Source organism: Rhododendron vialii, chromosome 6a (assembly GCF_030253575.1).
Source record: "Rhododendron vialii isolate Sample 1 chromosome 6a, ASM3025357v1".
Lineage (NCBI taxonomy): Eukaryota > Viridiplantae > Streptophyta > Magnoliopsida > Ericales > Ericaceae > Rhododendron > Rhododendron vialii.
Genome location: NC_080562.1, coordinates 25,911,252 through 25,928,175, shown reverse-complemented (window position 1 = coordinate 25,928,175; position 16,924 = coordinate 25,911,252). Strand labels below are relative to the sequence as shown.

Genomic DNA, 16,924 nt, shown 5'->3' with positions numbered 1-16,924 from the left:
CCCTTACTTTATTATTACGATATAGTAAAGTAATTCTACGCTGTTACTTTCTTTCCTACACGGTTAGGAAATTATTAAGTCCTCGCACGAAGAGGCAAAACCACGGACCTTCACTGCAATCCAGCCCTTAGGTTGCAGCACTATCGCCCTCTCAGATCTAGAAGTCAGAACAGGGACGCTCAGCCCTCTACATTAGACGCGACAAGTCTTGGCATGCCCGCTCAGTCCTTGAGCCACCTCGCACGCGAACATCTTTTTGGCACGCCCGGTGGGACCCTAATCGTCTAAGGGTTTTATCATGGTCAGGAAGCCGCAGCAACAACCGGACCACCCATCCCGGATCCACCACAGAGTCCTGAGGGAGTGGCAGTCGACGTGCCATTACTCGAGGAAGCTGGTCCTCAGATCAGCGCCCAAGATCTTAGCGACGCTACCGACAGCGTCAAAAATTATATGTTCATGGCAGGACGTGAGATCTCAAACAACGTTACGCAGTCAATCTCGCAATCGTTCACTCAGTCCTTGGAACCTCTGACCATAGCAGTCAACAAAATGGTTGCTACGCTTACAGAGAGGCTACCGCTCGCTCCTCAGCAGCATGGCTTTCCACAGTTTGGTGTCTTTGGCAACGGTCAAGACCAAGCTGGCTTATTGGGGGTTCTTCCCCCTCCTCAGACATTTTACCATGCCACTTCGTCTAATAGCCCTGCACTCGGGGGGCAAAAAGAGAAGGAAGTCGTGATTGGAGGAGCTTCGACGCCTCCAAATAACGATCAAAGGTTTCTTTTGGTCGAGGACCAGAACAAGCTTGACAAGTCTGACAAGACGGACAGAAGGCCTTTGCAAGGAGGCCAGGGCTCTGGAAAGGACAAAGGAGCACATACTCCTCAAAGCTCTGATACTCGGGGGGCAAGTCCAGCCCAGAACCAGCAGGCACAAGAGGCGCACCCACAGCCGCCTCCTGAGCCAGACCTAGTCATGGGAAGGGATCAAGTTTTGAACCTGCTCTAGGAGCAGTTAGGACCTGGTTTCAGACCTTTGGGAAGGCCAATGTATAGGAAGCCTCATACCGAGGAGGTGGACAATACACCTTTCCCAAAGGGTTATAGAGTCCCAGAATTTCAGACCTTCAATGGTGAGAGCATGCAGTCAACGGTGGAGCACATTGTCAGGTTTCAAGTTCAATGTGGAGAAGCTGGAACCATTGATGCACTGAAGTTGAGGCTTTTTCCCAGTTCTCTTACTGGGACAGCCTTCACTTGGTACATCAACTTGCCACCTAACTCGGTGCAGACCTGGGCACAGTTGGAGGAGATGTTCCACCAGCAGTTCTACAGGGTAGAACCAGAAGTGACGTTGGCAGACCTGTCATGCTATCGTCAAACCCTTCTAGAGTCTGTGGAGTCCTACCTCTTACGTTTCAAAACTGCTCGATTCAAATGCAAGATAGTCCTTCCTGAGGCCGAATACGTGCGTATAGCACTAAACGGCCTGGTCTTTGAAATGAAGAAGAAGTTTTATAGAACGGAGTTCAGAAACCTGTTCGAATTATCTTCTAAGGCTTCTCATTATGAAAAGTTCTTGGCGGAAGAGCATGACAGGAAGACGGCATCCAAAGGGACGTATTACCGCGATCCTAATTACGAGGTTGCTGCAGTGGAAGTAAAGGCAGATCCAGACGTGGCAGTGGCTGAAATCATCAACAAAAAGCCGTACGTTTGCAAGGCCTTTGTCAAGATGGAGCCCACAAAGCAGCCAGCCCAGAGTACTTTCAATAAGTCAACTAGAACCTACACATTCGACGTGGGTAGGGCTGAAGCTATCTTTGATCAACTTTTGGCCGACAAGCTGCTCAAACTGCCCTTTGGTCATAAGATTCCAACTCCGGAAGAACTGAAGGGCAAAGAGTATTGTAAGTATCACAATTTCTGGAGTCATACTACTAATAACTGCATAATATTTAGAAATGATATCCAGGAGAAAATTGAGTGGGGAGAGTTCAAATTCCCTGAGAAAGACAAGCAGCCCATGGGGGTGGATGGCAATCCCTTTCTTTCAGGGATGAGTACAAACATGGTCTCCGTCAACATGAGGGACATGCTTAGGACTGTTCCTAGGCAGAAGATAAGTTTGGGAGCCCCCTCCAGAGCGGTCTATAAATCCAGCCCAGGCAGGTATTGGGAATCCTTATTATGATGAGGGTGATGTCAGGACTGAGCGGGTTAGAAGGTTCGAAAAACTGAACTCTTTGTGGTCCAGACCTTCGGGAGTGAAGAAACCAGAGAAACCAACTTGTTCCATGGTGTGTACAAAGTGTGGACATCATGCCAGTCCTAGTAAGCCAGTCCTAAAAAGCATTATTGTGGGAAGGGCTGAGCCAAGTCCTAAGGTGCCACGCAGGTCTAAAGGGAGAAGGGTTGTACGCAAATCTGTGTTCAACCGAATTCAGCTAGGGTTAATTGAAATTGAAGATGAGCTCGTCAACTTGAGGATATCTGCTCCTTCTAGGGATAAATCAAGGGCTGTAAAACCTCCAGTCACTCCTCCAGATGAGTGGCATAGGGTTGAACATCCAAAGTTTCCCTCTGAACCTCCACCTTTGTCCAGATCTCAGAAGAGGCGCCGCCAATGATTCAGGCAGGCAGCAAGGAGGGCTGAGGAAGAAGCAGACCTACTGGGCAATCCCATGAATGAAGATGACCTCATGAATGGAGATGATCCCAAGGGGAAGATGAAGATGGAGATCCCAGTGGAAGAGCCTATGGTCGAAAAACCTAAGGCTAAAAGAGTATACAAGCCCTTGGAAAGGACTATGGAAGAGGCTATCGTTGAGCCTCCTCCAAGGACTTTACCCCAGAAGCAAATCCCGTTCAAGAGGACGTACAAGGAGGTCGTTACCAAATCACCTCCAAAGCAGGCAACGGTACCCAAGAAACAACCTCTCTTGGAAAGAACTCTCAAGGAGGTTAGGATTCAGCTTCCACCAAGACAAGTCTCTTTGCTCTAGAGGACAGCCCTTGAACCTAGAAAGCCAGACTCGGGGGGCAAGTCAAAGTTGAATCCACAGGCTAAGGTATTTGTGCCTGGACAGGGTCATAACATGCAATGCAACATGGTCGTGTTCTTACCAGCAGATCTGGAAGCCAAGGACAACACTCCAACAGCCATGGAGGGAGACGTTGTAGAGATGGGGCAGACAGCGGAGATCTTAAATGAGTCCTTCTCTGTAGGACTGAATGGGCCTTCAGTGATCGTGTTGAAGGACGAGACCGAAGAGAAGAATGAAGATCGTGCGGCTAGCGTGATCTTTGAGAAGCCGAGTCCTACGATGAACAAACACATCAAGCCCTTGTACATTGCTGGTTGCCTTGATGGGATGCCAGTGAACCGTATCCTGGTAGACAACGGTTCAGCAGCCAATCTCATTCCTAAGGCCATGATGCAGAGGCTCGGGAAGACTGATCAGGACCTGGTTTCATGCAACGCCACCTTGACTGACTTCACTAGGAAAGAGACAGCATGCCAAGGTATTTTGATCATGAACTTAACGATAGGGTCCAAGACTTTAACAACACCTTTCTTTGTTGTTAATTCACACTCTTCCTTCAATGTTCTACTGGGGAGAGATTGGATTCATTCCTGTCTAGCGGTCCCCTCAACCCTTCACCAATGTCTTATTTTTTGGAATCAAGACGACGTGGAGGTAATATGGGCTGACCGTAGACCATTCCAGACCTCTACTAACCATGCTGAGGCCCACCTATATGATGAAGGGGTTGGTCCAATGAAGGTGGCAGGCCTTGATAAGTATGGCCGCCACAGAATAGCCCCTATTCATAATAGGAAGTCAGCTGAAGAAGTGAAGACACTTTTTCAAGAATTAATCGGTCCAATATTACGGAGTCCAGTAGGCCGATTATAGCTTCATCTAAACACCCTTCTCAATGTCAGTAAGCTCTTCAGAAGCAGAGAAACATATGGCCCTTCAGACCACATTGTCAAAGTTTGAAGCCTATTTACTAGAGAAGAGGCTGATGGGAAGTCAAGAGTCTAAGGAAGATTTTTCGGCCTGTGCGGCCGAAGTAATCAACGAAGACGAAAACCTAGTTGAAGATCTTGATGAAATCCGCCTGGAAGACCTTGAAGCAGCCCCAACCAAGTTGGATGATTTAAGGGCTGACGTGCAAGATCCTTTAGAAAAAGTTAATTTGGGAGATTCAGAGATCCCAAACCTGTATATATTAGTCAACTTCTGCCAGAGGACGTGAAGGAAAAGTTCATCCAGCTCTTAAGGGAATTCAAGTCCTGTTTTGCTTGGACTTACGGAGAGCTGCCAGGTCTGTCCAGAGACATAGTGGAGCACAAGTTGCCTATACAACCAGAATTCAAACCTTTCAAACAACCGCCAAGGAGGATGTCCAATGAGGTTTACTTATAGGTCAAAGATGAAATTGAACGCCTTTTCAATGCTGGATTCATACGCACAGCCAGGTATGTTACTTGGCTCTCTAATATTGTGCCAGTCCTTAAGAAAAACGGCAAGGTCAGAGTGTGTGTAGACTTTAGAAACTTGAACTTGGCTTCCCCAAAGGACGAGTATCCAATGCCAGTCGTAGATCAGTTGGTAGATGGAGCTTCTGGTCACAAGGTTTTGTCCTTCATGGACGGACATTCTGGTTACAATCAGATCTTTATCGACGAGACCGATACGGCTAAGACCGCTTTTAGGTGTCCTGGAGCCCTAAGAACCTTTGAGTGGGTCGTAATGCCCTTCAGCCTAAAGAATGTTGGTGCTTCGTTCCAACGAGCAATGAACGCCATATTTCATGATTTCATGGCCATTTCATGGAGATCTACATTGATGATATCGTGGTCAAGTCTCAGTCCTATGATGACCATTTGGAACGCTTGAGGAAGTCTTTCTTGAGAATGCAACAGTTTGATTTGAAAGTAAACCTTTTGAAATGTGCCGTCGGAGTCGTCGCAGGCAAGTTCCTTGGATTCTTGGTCCACAACAGAGGGATTGAGGTTGACAAGAACAAGGCCAAAGCAATCATGGAAGCAAAGCCTCCTACCACCAAGAAGGAGTTGCAGAAGCTCTTGGGTTCATTTAACTTTTTGAGAAGGTTTATCTCAAACCTAGCTGGAAGGGTTCAGGTCTTTTCTCCACTCTTAAAGCTGAAGGACCATGACGTATTTGTTTGGGAGGCAAACCATCAAAAGGCCTTTGATGAGATCAAAGGCTATCTAGCAACGGCTCCAGTCCTTATGCCTCCCATCAAGAACAGGCCGTTGAAGCTCTACATCTCAGCAGCTGAGGGCTCTATTGGAGGCCTCTTGGCTCAAGATAATGCTCAAGGAAAGCAACAGGCGGTTTATTACTTGAGTAGGTTGTTGACTCCTTGTGAAAGGAGGTACACTCCTATTGAAAAGATTTGTCTTGCCTTGTACTTTTCAGCAATAAAATTGAGGCACTACATGCTTCCTGTTTTGGTTTACATTATGAGTAAAACAGACCTAGTTAAATACTTGCTTTCTCGGCCAATCATGAGAGGCCGAATCGGCAAATGGTCTTTAGCTCTAATGGAGTTTAGTTTTCAATATGTTCCTCAAAAGGCTGTAAAGGGCCAGGCCTTAGCGGATTTCCTTGCTGATCATCCGTGCGTGGATATCAGCAATGAGTCCGAGTTAAATCTTAACGCCCTCGAGATATCACTTACTCCTTGGACACTGCTCTTTGACGGATCAAGGACTCAGCAGGCCTCAGGCTGTGGAGTAATTATTATTTCTCCTCGAGGCCTGAGGATTGAATTGTCCTTTCAATTTGATTTCCCATGTACAAATAACCAAGCTGAATACGAAGCAGTTGTTATAGGCCTTGAGATCCTAAGAGATTTAGAGGCCAGAGAAGTAAAGATTATTGGGGATTCAAACCTTGTAATCAATCACTTGGCGGGAATGTTCAAATGCTATAGTGAGGACTTGGTTCCTTATTATATGGCAGCAGTGCAATTAATTCAAGATTTTGATAATGTAACTGTCAAACACGTTGCAAGGAGTATGAATACTGAAGCCAACAGCTTGGCTCAGGCCTCCACAGGTCTGAAGCTAGCTCCAGAAACAATCCACAAAATCATCACAATCCAAAAAAAGTTGTTACCTTCTGTTAGAAGGAGAGGTCTAGGACTGGAGATATTTACTTCTGACTTCACAGGTGAAGAATCAGATGATGAACCAGAAAACGATTGGCGTACACCTATTATTTCCTTCCTAAAGAGGCCTCATCACAGAACTTCTAGGAAAGTAAGGAGAAGGGCTATGAGCTATATCCTCGTGGGTGATGAATTATACAAGAAAAGCTTTGAGGATGATACACTTTTAAGGTGTTTAGGGCACCCCGAGGCCATGAGGGTCATGAGTGAAGTCCATGAAGGAATCTGTGGCGCCCATCAATCTGGAATAAAGATGAGATGGCTAATCAGAAGGTATGGATACTATTGGCCAACCATCTTAAAGGATTGTATTCGTTTTTCTAAAGGATGCCAACCTTGCCAAGCCCATGGCCCAATTCAGCGTGTTCCTGCAGCTGATTATCATGCTGTGGTCAAACCTTGGCCATTTAGAGGTTGGGCCCTTGACGTAATTGGGAAAATTTATCCGCCCTCTTCAGGAAATCATACTTACATCTTGGTAGCCACGGATTACTTCACCAAGTGGGCAGAAGCGGTGCCATTAAAGTCTGTGGATCAACAAGAGGTAATCAAGGTGATCAAGGAAAGAATCATCCATAGGTTTGGACTGCCTGAACACTTGGTTGCAGATAGGGGTACGATATTTATGGGAGAACAAGTGGTTAACTTTGCTGCACAGCAAAATATTATTATCTCCAATTCTACTCCTTATTACGCACAAGGAAATGGCCAAACCGAATCCACCAACAGGACTCTTGTCAACACTGTCGAGAAAATGGTGAAAGATAATCTAAGGGCCTGGCACGAATTGCTTTCTGAGGCCTTATGGGCCTACAGAACCTCAAAGAAGGAAGCCACCAATATAACTCCTTATATGTTGGTATATGGGCATGATCCAGTCCTACCAATGGAAGTAGCAGTAAAGTCAACAAGAATAGCATATCAAAATGGCCTCACTTCTGCAGATTATACTCAGGCCATGCTGATGGAGCTTGAGGACTTGGACGAAGTTAGGCTTGCAGCCCTTGATCACATGTTGGTTCAGAAAAGAAGAGTCGCTAGATCTTATGACAAACGTGTAAGGAAAAAGAGCTTTACTGAGGTGACTTGGTTTAGAAGGCAGTCTTCCCCTTAGGGGAAAAGAATCCAAGATATGGCAAGTGGTCTCCAACCTAGGAAGGACCGTACCAGATTGCTCAAGTCCTTAGAGGTAATGTTTATCTTCTTATGGACCTAAATGGTGATTTATTTAAGCATTTAACAAATGGAAAGTACCTAAAGCATCATTATCCTACTATGTGAGAGATGAGAGACTTTGGAGAAATTCAATCTACCAAACCATAAAGAAATTTCATGGCAAGGCCTGAACGGAGGCCGTAGTACTTACTATGCAAAATTCAAAAAGACATCAAGTTCAGGCCGCCTATCATCAAAATCAAACCATTGCCTTGGCCAATTAAAGGAAAGTTCCAGGCCAGGCAAGAAGCAGATTAACTAATTATTACAAACCAAAGTTCAAAAGTGAAAGTTTTTGAGGTCAAGACCTACAGAAGGCCTTCAAGACTGCTTTTGAGGTTTGCCCACGAGGTGTCAAGGTTGGCCAGCCGAGCTTCAAGTGTATCCCGCTGCCCACGAGGACCTGGGACTTCTTCAACCAGGAGATTCAGCTTCATTTTCTGACTTTTTGATCCAGCCTTCAATTTTTCATGATGTTGGGCCAGGATTTTGGATTCCTTCCGAAAGTCTTGCAGTCGGCCTTCAGCTAGTGCCAATTGGGTTTTGAGATCTTGAATTTCATCGGAGGTGGCAGTGATGTTTCCTTCATTGACCTTGATATCTTCCTTGAGCTGATTCCATTCAGAACTGAATTTGGTAAGCTCCACATCAACCAGATCCAATTCTGCCAACTTGGCATTAACCTTGTTAAGCTCATGGGTGGAAGAATCATGAGATTTGATCATGGTAGGAAATTCTTTCTGGAAATACTGAAGGAAGGTCTCCTCCGTACCCAAGGCCTGGGACTTCACCAGCACCTCCATGGCCTTCTTGATACTCGAGGCTCGAGCTAGATGGACAATAGCCTTGAAGTTCTGTAGAAGGGCCATCCTAAGAGCTGTTTTGGCCTCAGCAATTTCATCTGGTGTAAATTGAGATTGGGAAGTTGATCCAAGACCACTACTTGAGGTACCAGAATTGGCTGCCTTCAACAAGTCCTGAGCAGACTGAAACAAAGTATCCAGATCTTCTTCTTCTTCTTCCTCTATTACGATGACAAATTCAGGTTCAACAGGAGGATCAGTCGAGGGGATAGGTTTGGTTGCTGGAGAGTTGGGCTTCTCTAGAGTCCTAGAGGATGCTTCATGTTCAGGTTCCTGGTGAGGCATATCCAGCCCTTTGTCTTCTATCTATGTCTCTTCTTCGAAGTAATCATCAAGTTCCTTGGGGTTAAAAACAAGAGGGATTAGATGATAGTACGGGGCCATAAATGCTAAAGAGGACATGTCATAATACATCCTTACGATGGGATTGCCTTCTGTGGCAGACACGGTATTTTCAGAGTCAATTGGAGTAGGTTTTTTTTTCCTCAACCTCTTCTTGGTTGGAGCAGAATCAGCTTGCCCTTCCTTGATTTTGGAGGTGGCCTGTCAAGAGGAAGGGGATTTAGCAAAAGGTTTCAATGAGGCCAAGGGCAAGGCCAAGAAGAGTACAAACCTTCTCCAAAGGGTCAGACTCAGGAGAACTATTTTTGGCACTACTCCTTGTTCTACCAGCCACAGTGGTCTGAGAGGCCTGTGAGGAGATTTAAAGCATAAGTAATGTACGGAAGGAATGGGGAAATGCTAAAGAAATTTTACCTCTGGCGCCTGCTTGCGTGCGAGCATCTTAGTCCTTTTCGGTTTCTGTGGGGCAGTTTCAGCAGGGGTCTCATCGGGGATACTCTCTGGACCTGGAGACAAGGAAGAGATTAGCCCAAATATTGATAGAGTTCAAGATGTTTGCAACAGCAAAGGTGTGGATCTTACCTTTTCTCTTTATGTTCAAGGATGGAGAAGGACTGATCTGTTGCAAGGGCATGGTAATGCCATGCTCAGGAACTCCAGTAGATTACGGCAGAAGTGTGGTTAAGACCTCCAGGTAGGGTTTGACGAAATGCATTCTTGTGTAACCTCCCCACCAACTATCAAATTTGGCTCATTTGTCAGTACGTTCAGCATAGCTGAAGGGGGATGAAAACAATTGATGCTTCGGATCACCTTGGATTGCAACGGCTTATTCGTGCCTTTTCACCGGAACCCTAATTTGTCGTCGGAACCCTAATCTGCAAAATAGACAGAGGGTGAGAGCACCTTTGCCTCTCGTGGCAAAAGCCCTCCGATGGCAAAGTTAGTATCACGTACTAAAGAACCCCTAATTATCAGTAGGAAAATATCGAATAATGCAATGTATTGCGTACCTTTTACCTTTAGGTTTACCTCATATTTCTAGATTTGCATATGCTTGTTGCCCAAGCATCCCTATTGCCATAGGATTCTCATCTCGTATAGGAAACCCAGGATATCAAGGATTCTCGTTTCCTTTATCAGTTTAATAGAAAAGAGTCCTACTCGGATTCTTTTCCATAAAAAGCCGAACATCCCATTCTCGTTGGGTATCTATTCTAGATCCTATATACTTGGGATCTCATTCCTTTACTAAATATCACTGTTCCGGAACCTTCTAGAACATTACTGCCGTCTCACGTATTCAGAGTATCCTCGTTTCCTGTTCGGCTATCTTACTGCCGAACAGTCCACATGGACCAATGACCTTATATGTATTTGGTCCTTATCATTTGTATTTGGACAAATGGCCTCTCATGCCTTTTATTTTTATCAGCCGAACAGACTGCATGGATCAATGACTTCCCATATCATTGGTCCATATCGCCGTTCACCATACTGCCCGGCGATAAGCCTTGTCATACTTTCCACGTGCTCCCAAACGCCATGTGTTCGGCAATGAAATGTATCTGTTTGGGAATACCTCCCTACAATTGCTCCCTAGCTTCATTTACATGCCACTGTTCGGGGGCAATACATGAAGCTTTTTAGAAACGAATGTTTTAGACCAGACTCTTCTGATCCTGCGCAGTCATTGTTCTTAACATTTCATTGATGCATTTTGGCGCCTCTGTCATTATACCATTTCGGGGTAATGACTCCATGTGGCATGTTTCGTATGCCTTTCATTAATTTTGAACTGATGTTTTATCAAACGTCGTTAGAACGGCACCTGCTTTCCGTTACTTTAACTTGTAACGGAGTGAGTCCCGTCGGTTCGTCTCCGTGTGGCTCCCTTATAAAATCTTCTCAGGGATGCTTTTGTTAGGGCTTTTATCTTTTTACTCAACCCAGACGAAGAAACTTCACATTCCTCCGCCATTGCTGCTGCCTGTAACTCGTTCGTGTTCCAGGAAAACTGCTCTTTTTGATTTCGTAAGCATTTTACTTATCGTTCTAATCCATTTTAGTTTCTAGGATTTTGATCTTAGCTTTTTCTCCGGGAGTTTCATCTGTTTTACTCTCTAAAAACCTTCTTTCATTTCTGAATCAACAGTCATTCATGGCGGATGAAAACGAAAATATTCTCAAACCCAGTAAGTTTAGAAAACTCTGTGAGACCCCTACAGCCATGGCGGCCTTTAGGGCTGAATACAACATTCCTGACAATGTAGGGCTCGAACTCTCCCCCTTGGGGGCGGATAGGGATGGCGGCTCGTGGGACAGAATGTGCATTCCAATCGTAGCGATTGTCAAGGGTGGAGTCCGTTTTCCCCTTCACCCACTCCTCCGCCAGGTCCTGAATTGGTACCGCCTCACCCCCATGTAAGTTTTAACGAATGTTTTTAGGCTGGTAATGGGGGTCATAGCCTTAAATGAGATTCTAGGGACCCAATTAGGAATCTGGGAAATCCAATGGTGGTATAGTATAGTATTGAACCCTGAGTACAACACGTACTACTTCAAGGTTAGGAGGGCAAATAGACGTCTCGTGCTAAATATGCCAGATTCTGCTCGTGATCACGAGATTGACTTCCTCTATGTAACGAAAGCATTCGATCCAATAGGGGAAGATGGTCAAGTGGTGGGACTCCATTGCCCCCACATATGGGGCTATCCACGTATGCTCTCGATTTCGACTTCGATATTCTCTGTTTAACGCCTTCTTGTAGTCTTTGAATGTTTCTAATTTAGACTTTGAATTTTGATCTTGCAGCTGACAACGCTAACAAGCGTCCTAGACGAGAACCGAGTTGGGTCCGAACAGAGGACATCAATAAGATTTTAAAGTATACAAGAGAACCTGGTACCCGAACAGCAGGTCGAGGTCGTAACGCCGAAGTATTGCTGGAATACGACCCGTCGTACAGAGGGGTTATCGACAGAAGGCTCGCCCATCCAAGCATCAGTACCGCTTCCACCTCCACTGCTCCCCGACCACGGAGTTCTAGATTGCAGGTTGGAGTTACCCTTGCCGGACAGCCAGGTGAAGTTACTATCCCTGAAGGCGTTCCTCAGACACGCGTGGTGTTGAGAAGGTCTGAACGACGGCAAATCATCCCAGAACAACGCGTTCCTCTTTGCGTGTCCAGCGAGTCATCTTCCTCCGGCTACTCCCGATCTCCCCCAACCCCAGGTACAATGACTCGCCAACCTTTGAACCTAAGCACCCTTCTCACTGTCTCAACTCGGGGACGTGGTGCTGCCAATAGGGTGGCATCAACTGGCCCCCCCCCCCCCCCCCCCCCCCCCCGATCTCGTCGTAATAGGGGGGGATCGACACGATCTTCTTCTTCTCCTCGGGAACACGATAGTTACCTTGAGGCTGTCGATGCTCATCGGGACAAACGTCCCAGGAGCGAAGAAACTGGAGACGCCCCTACCCAAGCCACTGCTTCAGTCCAGCAACCTCCTTCATCGAGCATTCAAGTGCTTCCTCAAAGCTGGGCCCCCAATCTCATTAGGGGTGATCGGCTTGTTCACTTTGGGGATAGCGCCAGCTCTTCGAAAACAGCACTCGCCCTTGCACAAGGTCTATTGCTTCCTATTGACATGCAAAAGGAGTCCGAGGCCGCACCTGATCGGCTTGTTTCCACTGGACTCGTCAGTGGTATCAAGGTAATGTGACTTGATCTTTCCATATAAGTTGTTATGTATATTTCGTATACCACATATCATGTATTGCTACACCCGTTACTTACTGTTCGGTGTTTTGCCAGTTCATTCAAAAGATGGTCACACTAGGCCAGAAGTTCCAAGATGCTGATAATGAAAGGATCACGCTGTTGAACACTAACACCAGGCTGCTCCGTACCATCACTAGACTAGAGAGAGAGAGAGAGACAAAGCCAAAGCTGACTTTGAAGAGGGAAAAGACAAGCTTGGAACTGCTGAAGACAGCCTCAACCATGCTTTGGTTGAAATAGAGCAAACCAAAAAAGCTGCATTCGAAGATGGCTACCAGAAAGGCTTCGACGCTATGACGGCCAGCTACGTGGAGCAGATGCCAATCATTCAAGACGAGATCTGGGCTGCTTGCTGGGAGGCGTGTCTAACGAAGGTAGGTGTAGCCGAGGATTCTCCCCTATGGGTAGAGAACGATCTACTAAGCCGCCAAGTTGCAGCCCCAACTGACGATGTTGATCAGCAGATTGACGACTTTGCAGATGCTGATGAAGAAATACAGGTAGAATCACAAAATGATGTTGAGCACTTATCTGTTCGGGAAGTGACCGCCAAGATTGTCGTCCCAGAGGAAAATACTGCTGCTGCTGCTGGTTTAGCTGGAGCTGATGTCCTTCCAGAGATTCAGAACCTGGATTGAAATAGCAAGCAGGTAAGTTTTTGTGTTTCTTCTTTTTGACTTAAACCATCTGGTTGGTCCTGCGAGACCATAGCATTTCAACCCTGCGTGGTACCAGTACTGTTATATACTTTGATAACATAGGTATTTGGTCCCTTGTGGCATAACTTATATGATTTGTTCGGCTATCCTCGTTTTTGCATCTGTTCGGATGCAAATAGTTTAATCTTTAAGTATTTCGTACTTTGATCATATGCTTTGCTTGTGTATAAGTTTTTAGCCTATATTGTGAACATCATCTCTTGTTCTTTCTCACATACTTAGAAACAATTGTTTCTCAGTTTCTCGTACTGTTTACAAGTTTTTTCATACTTGTACTTTTCACGTTGTTAAAAAATACATACAAGTGTATTCATACTTGTATTCTTAAATCATACAAGTGTTGTCATACTTGTATTTGTAAGTTTCACATACTTTAATAATCATACAAGTGTTTCATACTTGTATTTTAAATCATACAAGTGTTGTCATACTTGTATTAGTACTTGTTTTAACTTTTAAGTGTCACGTACTTAAAAAAAGACGTACAAGTGTATTCATACTTGTTTTAACTTTTAAGTGTCACGTACTTAAAAAAGACGTAAGTTTTACGTACTTACGTGTATAAGTGCCCGTTCCCTGCTCCCCAATACGAATGAGGGAAACCAAGCCCGTAGTTCGTATTTTGAAAACAAATACCAAGAACACAATATTTATACTGCAAAAAGTGATTTTTTTCATAATCTATAAAACTCAAGAGGGCGTTATTCATACCCCTTGCAAAAAATAACAAAACTAGAACAAGGGAATTATATTCGTAATCCCCACACAAGTACGTAGTGCAAATCCAAAACAGAACTTAATGCTTTTTAAACAAAGAATTTTCGTAGATTATGGACATTCCAAGGCCTTGGAATTGGATTACCATCCAGATCTGTCAATCTATAGGCCTCTATGCCTACAATCTCGATTACTCGATACGGGCCTTCCCAGTTGGCCCCCAGCTTGCCTTCATTGGCCACCTTGGTGTTGCCAAGCACCTTCCGAAGTACGAGGTCCCCAACACTAAACTCTCGAGGGTGAACGTGTTTGTTATAGCTTTTCATCAGCTCCTCTTGGTAAGAAGCCAGATGCACCAGGGCCCTTTCCCTTTGCGAGATCAAGCTCAATCTCGAGGGCTCTGTCATTGCCTCCACTTTCAACCAAAACGGTCCTGTTGGTCGGCAGACCTACTTCCAGAGGTATGACAGCCTCTGTTCCATATGCCAATGAATAGGGGGTCTCTCCCGTAGACCTCCTAGGCATTGTTCGGTGAGCCCACAAAACTAACGGTAACTCGTCAGGCCTCTTCCCCTTGGCTTTGTCCAGCCTTTTCTTGATCCCATCAAGGATAGTTTTGTTAGACGCCTCTGCTTGCCCATTACTCTGAGGGTAGGCTGGGGTGGAATAATAATTTCGTATTCCATACTGGACACAAAAAGCCTTGAATTTCTTCTGAAATTGGGATCCATTGTCTGTGATCAATGAGTAAGGGACCCCAAAGCGAGTGATGATGCTCTTCCACACGAACCTTTCTATCATGGGTTCAGTGATTTTGGCCAATGGTTCAGCCTCAATCCACTTAGTGAAATAGTCTGTTGCGACTAGCAGGAATTTTCGATTCTCAGTTGCTTTGTGTAGCGGACCCACGATGTCCATTCCCCATTGAGCAAACGGCCATGGACTTGTCAAAGGCACCAGATCCTCGGCGGGCGTTCGAATCATTGGTGAGAATTTTTGACACTTCTCACAAATCTTCACATACACCTTTGCATCTTCCTGCATGTGTGGCCACCAGTAGCCTTGGGTAATTGCTCGATGGGCAATGGATCTGCCTCCAGCATGGCTCCCACATGTTCCCTCGTGGATTTCATGAAGAAACTTCTGCACCATCTCAGGATGTACGCATAGCAAATATGGACCTGTAAAGGATTTTCTGTATAACTTACCCTTTGGGGACAGCCAAAACCTAGCAGATTTTATCCTTATCTTATGAGCTTCCTTTTTGTCAGAAGGGAGTATCTCGTCTCGTAAGAACTCCACTATTGGGTCCATCCAACTTGGGCCTTGGTTCACGTCCAAGACCAAGTCCACACTTCTTCCAATGCTCGGCTCACTTAGATATTCGACTGCTACCTTCCTTTTGAACTCAGCTGGTACAGCTGCAGCCAACCAAGCTAATGAATCTGGATGAGCATTCTGTCCAGAACTTATTTGTTCAATGTATACCCTTTCGAAGGTATCAAGCAAGTCTTTGGCTGCCTGTACGTAGGCTACCATCTTTTCATTTCGGGTTTCATACTCCCCGGACAGTTGATTGACCACAAGCTGTGAATCACAATATACCCTAACCCGTTCTGCTTTTAGGGTTTTTGCACTCCTTAATCCAGCCAAGAGTGCCTCATACTTAGCCACATTATTTGAAGCGCTAAAACCTAGCCGAACAGATAATTCAATCAAAACTCCTTCAGGGGGGAAAAAGGACAACCCCAATTCCTGAACCAGTGTTACATGCTGATCCATCAACGAATAACTTCCATTCTACAGGATCCTGTTCAGCTGAGGACTGAATCTTCTCGGGAGATGTCTTAGTCACCTGTTCCTTTCTCGTAGGAGGTAGGGGAGCCACCGTGGAAGAAAACTCTGCCACAAAATCAGACAACACTTGGCCTTTGATTGCCGTGCGTGGCTAATAATCCATATCGTACTGGCTCAAATCGACGGACCATGTCGAGATCCTTCCCGAGAAGTCTGCTTTTCGTAACAGTGATCTCAATGGAAACTCAGTGTAAATCATAACCTTGTGGCTTTGGAAGTAGTGTGGCAGCGTCCTTGTGGCTGTCCTAAGTGCCAGGACAAGTTTTTCTAAAGGCAGATATCTCGTCTCTGCATCTAGCAATGTCTTGCTAACATAATAAATAGGGATTTGTTCGATTCCTAAATCCCTCAACAGGACTGCACTTACTGCATGCTCGGAAACAGCTAAGTACAGAATTAAAAACTCACCTGGCTGTGGAGTTGATAAAAGCGGGGGCTCGGCCAGATACTTCTTCAAGTCCTGGAAGGTTTGTTCACACTCTGCTCCCCATTCAAATCCCTCCCTCTTTTTCAACAATTGAAAAAAGGGTCTGCATTTGTCACTTGACTTGCTGATAAATCTATTAAGTGTTGCAGCCATTCCAGTCAACCTCTGGACTTCTTTGGTGGTTTTGGGACTTTGTAGCCTTTGTAGGGCCGCAATTTGATCGAGGTTAGCCTCAATCCCTCTCATGGTCACCAAATGGCCCAAGAATTTTCCTGATCCAACTCCAAACGCACATTTCGAAGCGTTGAGTTTCAGTTTGTACTCCCTCAAGATTTCGAAAACTTCTTTCAAATCAGTTATATGCCCCCGTTTATCTTGACTTTTCACCACCATATCATCTATGTAGACTTCCATAGTATTTCCAAGGAGCTTCTTGAACATGATGGTTGCAAGTCTTTGGTATGTTGCCCCAGCATTCTTTAACCCGAACGGCATAACACTATAGCAGTACAACCCTCGTGGTGTGATAAATGAAGTCTTCTCTTGATCAGGCCCAAACATAGCAATCTGATGATATCCTCGATATGCATCAAGAAAACTCATTCGCTCGTAACCAGCGGTTGCATCAACCAACTGGTCAATTCTTGAAAGAGGAAAACTATCTTTTGGACAGCCTTGTTCAGGTCTGTGAAGTCTACGCAGACTCGCCACTTTCCATTCTTTTTCTTCACCACAACGGTGTTGGATAACCATTCTGGGTAGTAGACTTCACGTATTGCTTTAGCTT

The 16,924-nt window shown here is 45.3% G+C and overlaps 1 protein-coding gene across 1 annotated transcript; it reads left to right on the top strand.

The window, feature by feature from the left end:
• The first annotated feature begins 3,944 nt into the window (after window positions 1–3,944).
• On the top strand, window positions 3,945–7,326 carry LOC131328535 (uncharacterized). The gene is made up of 5 exons (XM_058361472.1): window positions 3,945–4,082; window positions 4,592–4,786; window positions 4,852–5,414; window positions 6,057–6,337; window positions 6,392–7,326. Exons 1-5 carry the CDS (start codon window positions 3,945–3,947, stop codon window positions 7,324–7,326), a joined length of 2,112 nt encoding a protein of 703 aa, XP_058217455.1.
• Window positions 7,327–16,924: the final 9,598 nt, after the last annotated feature.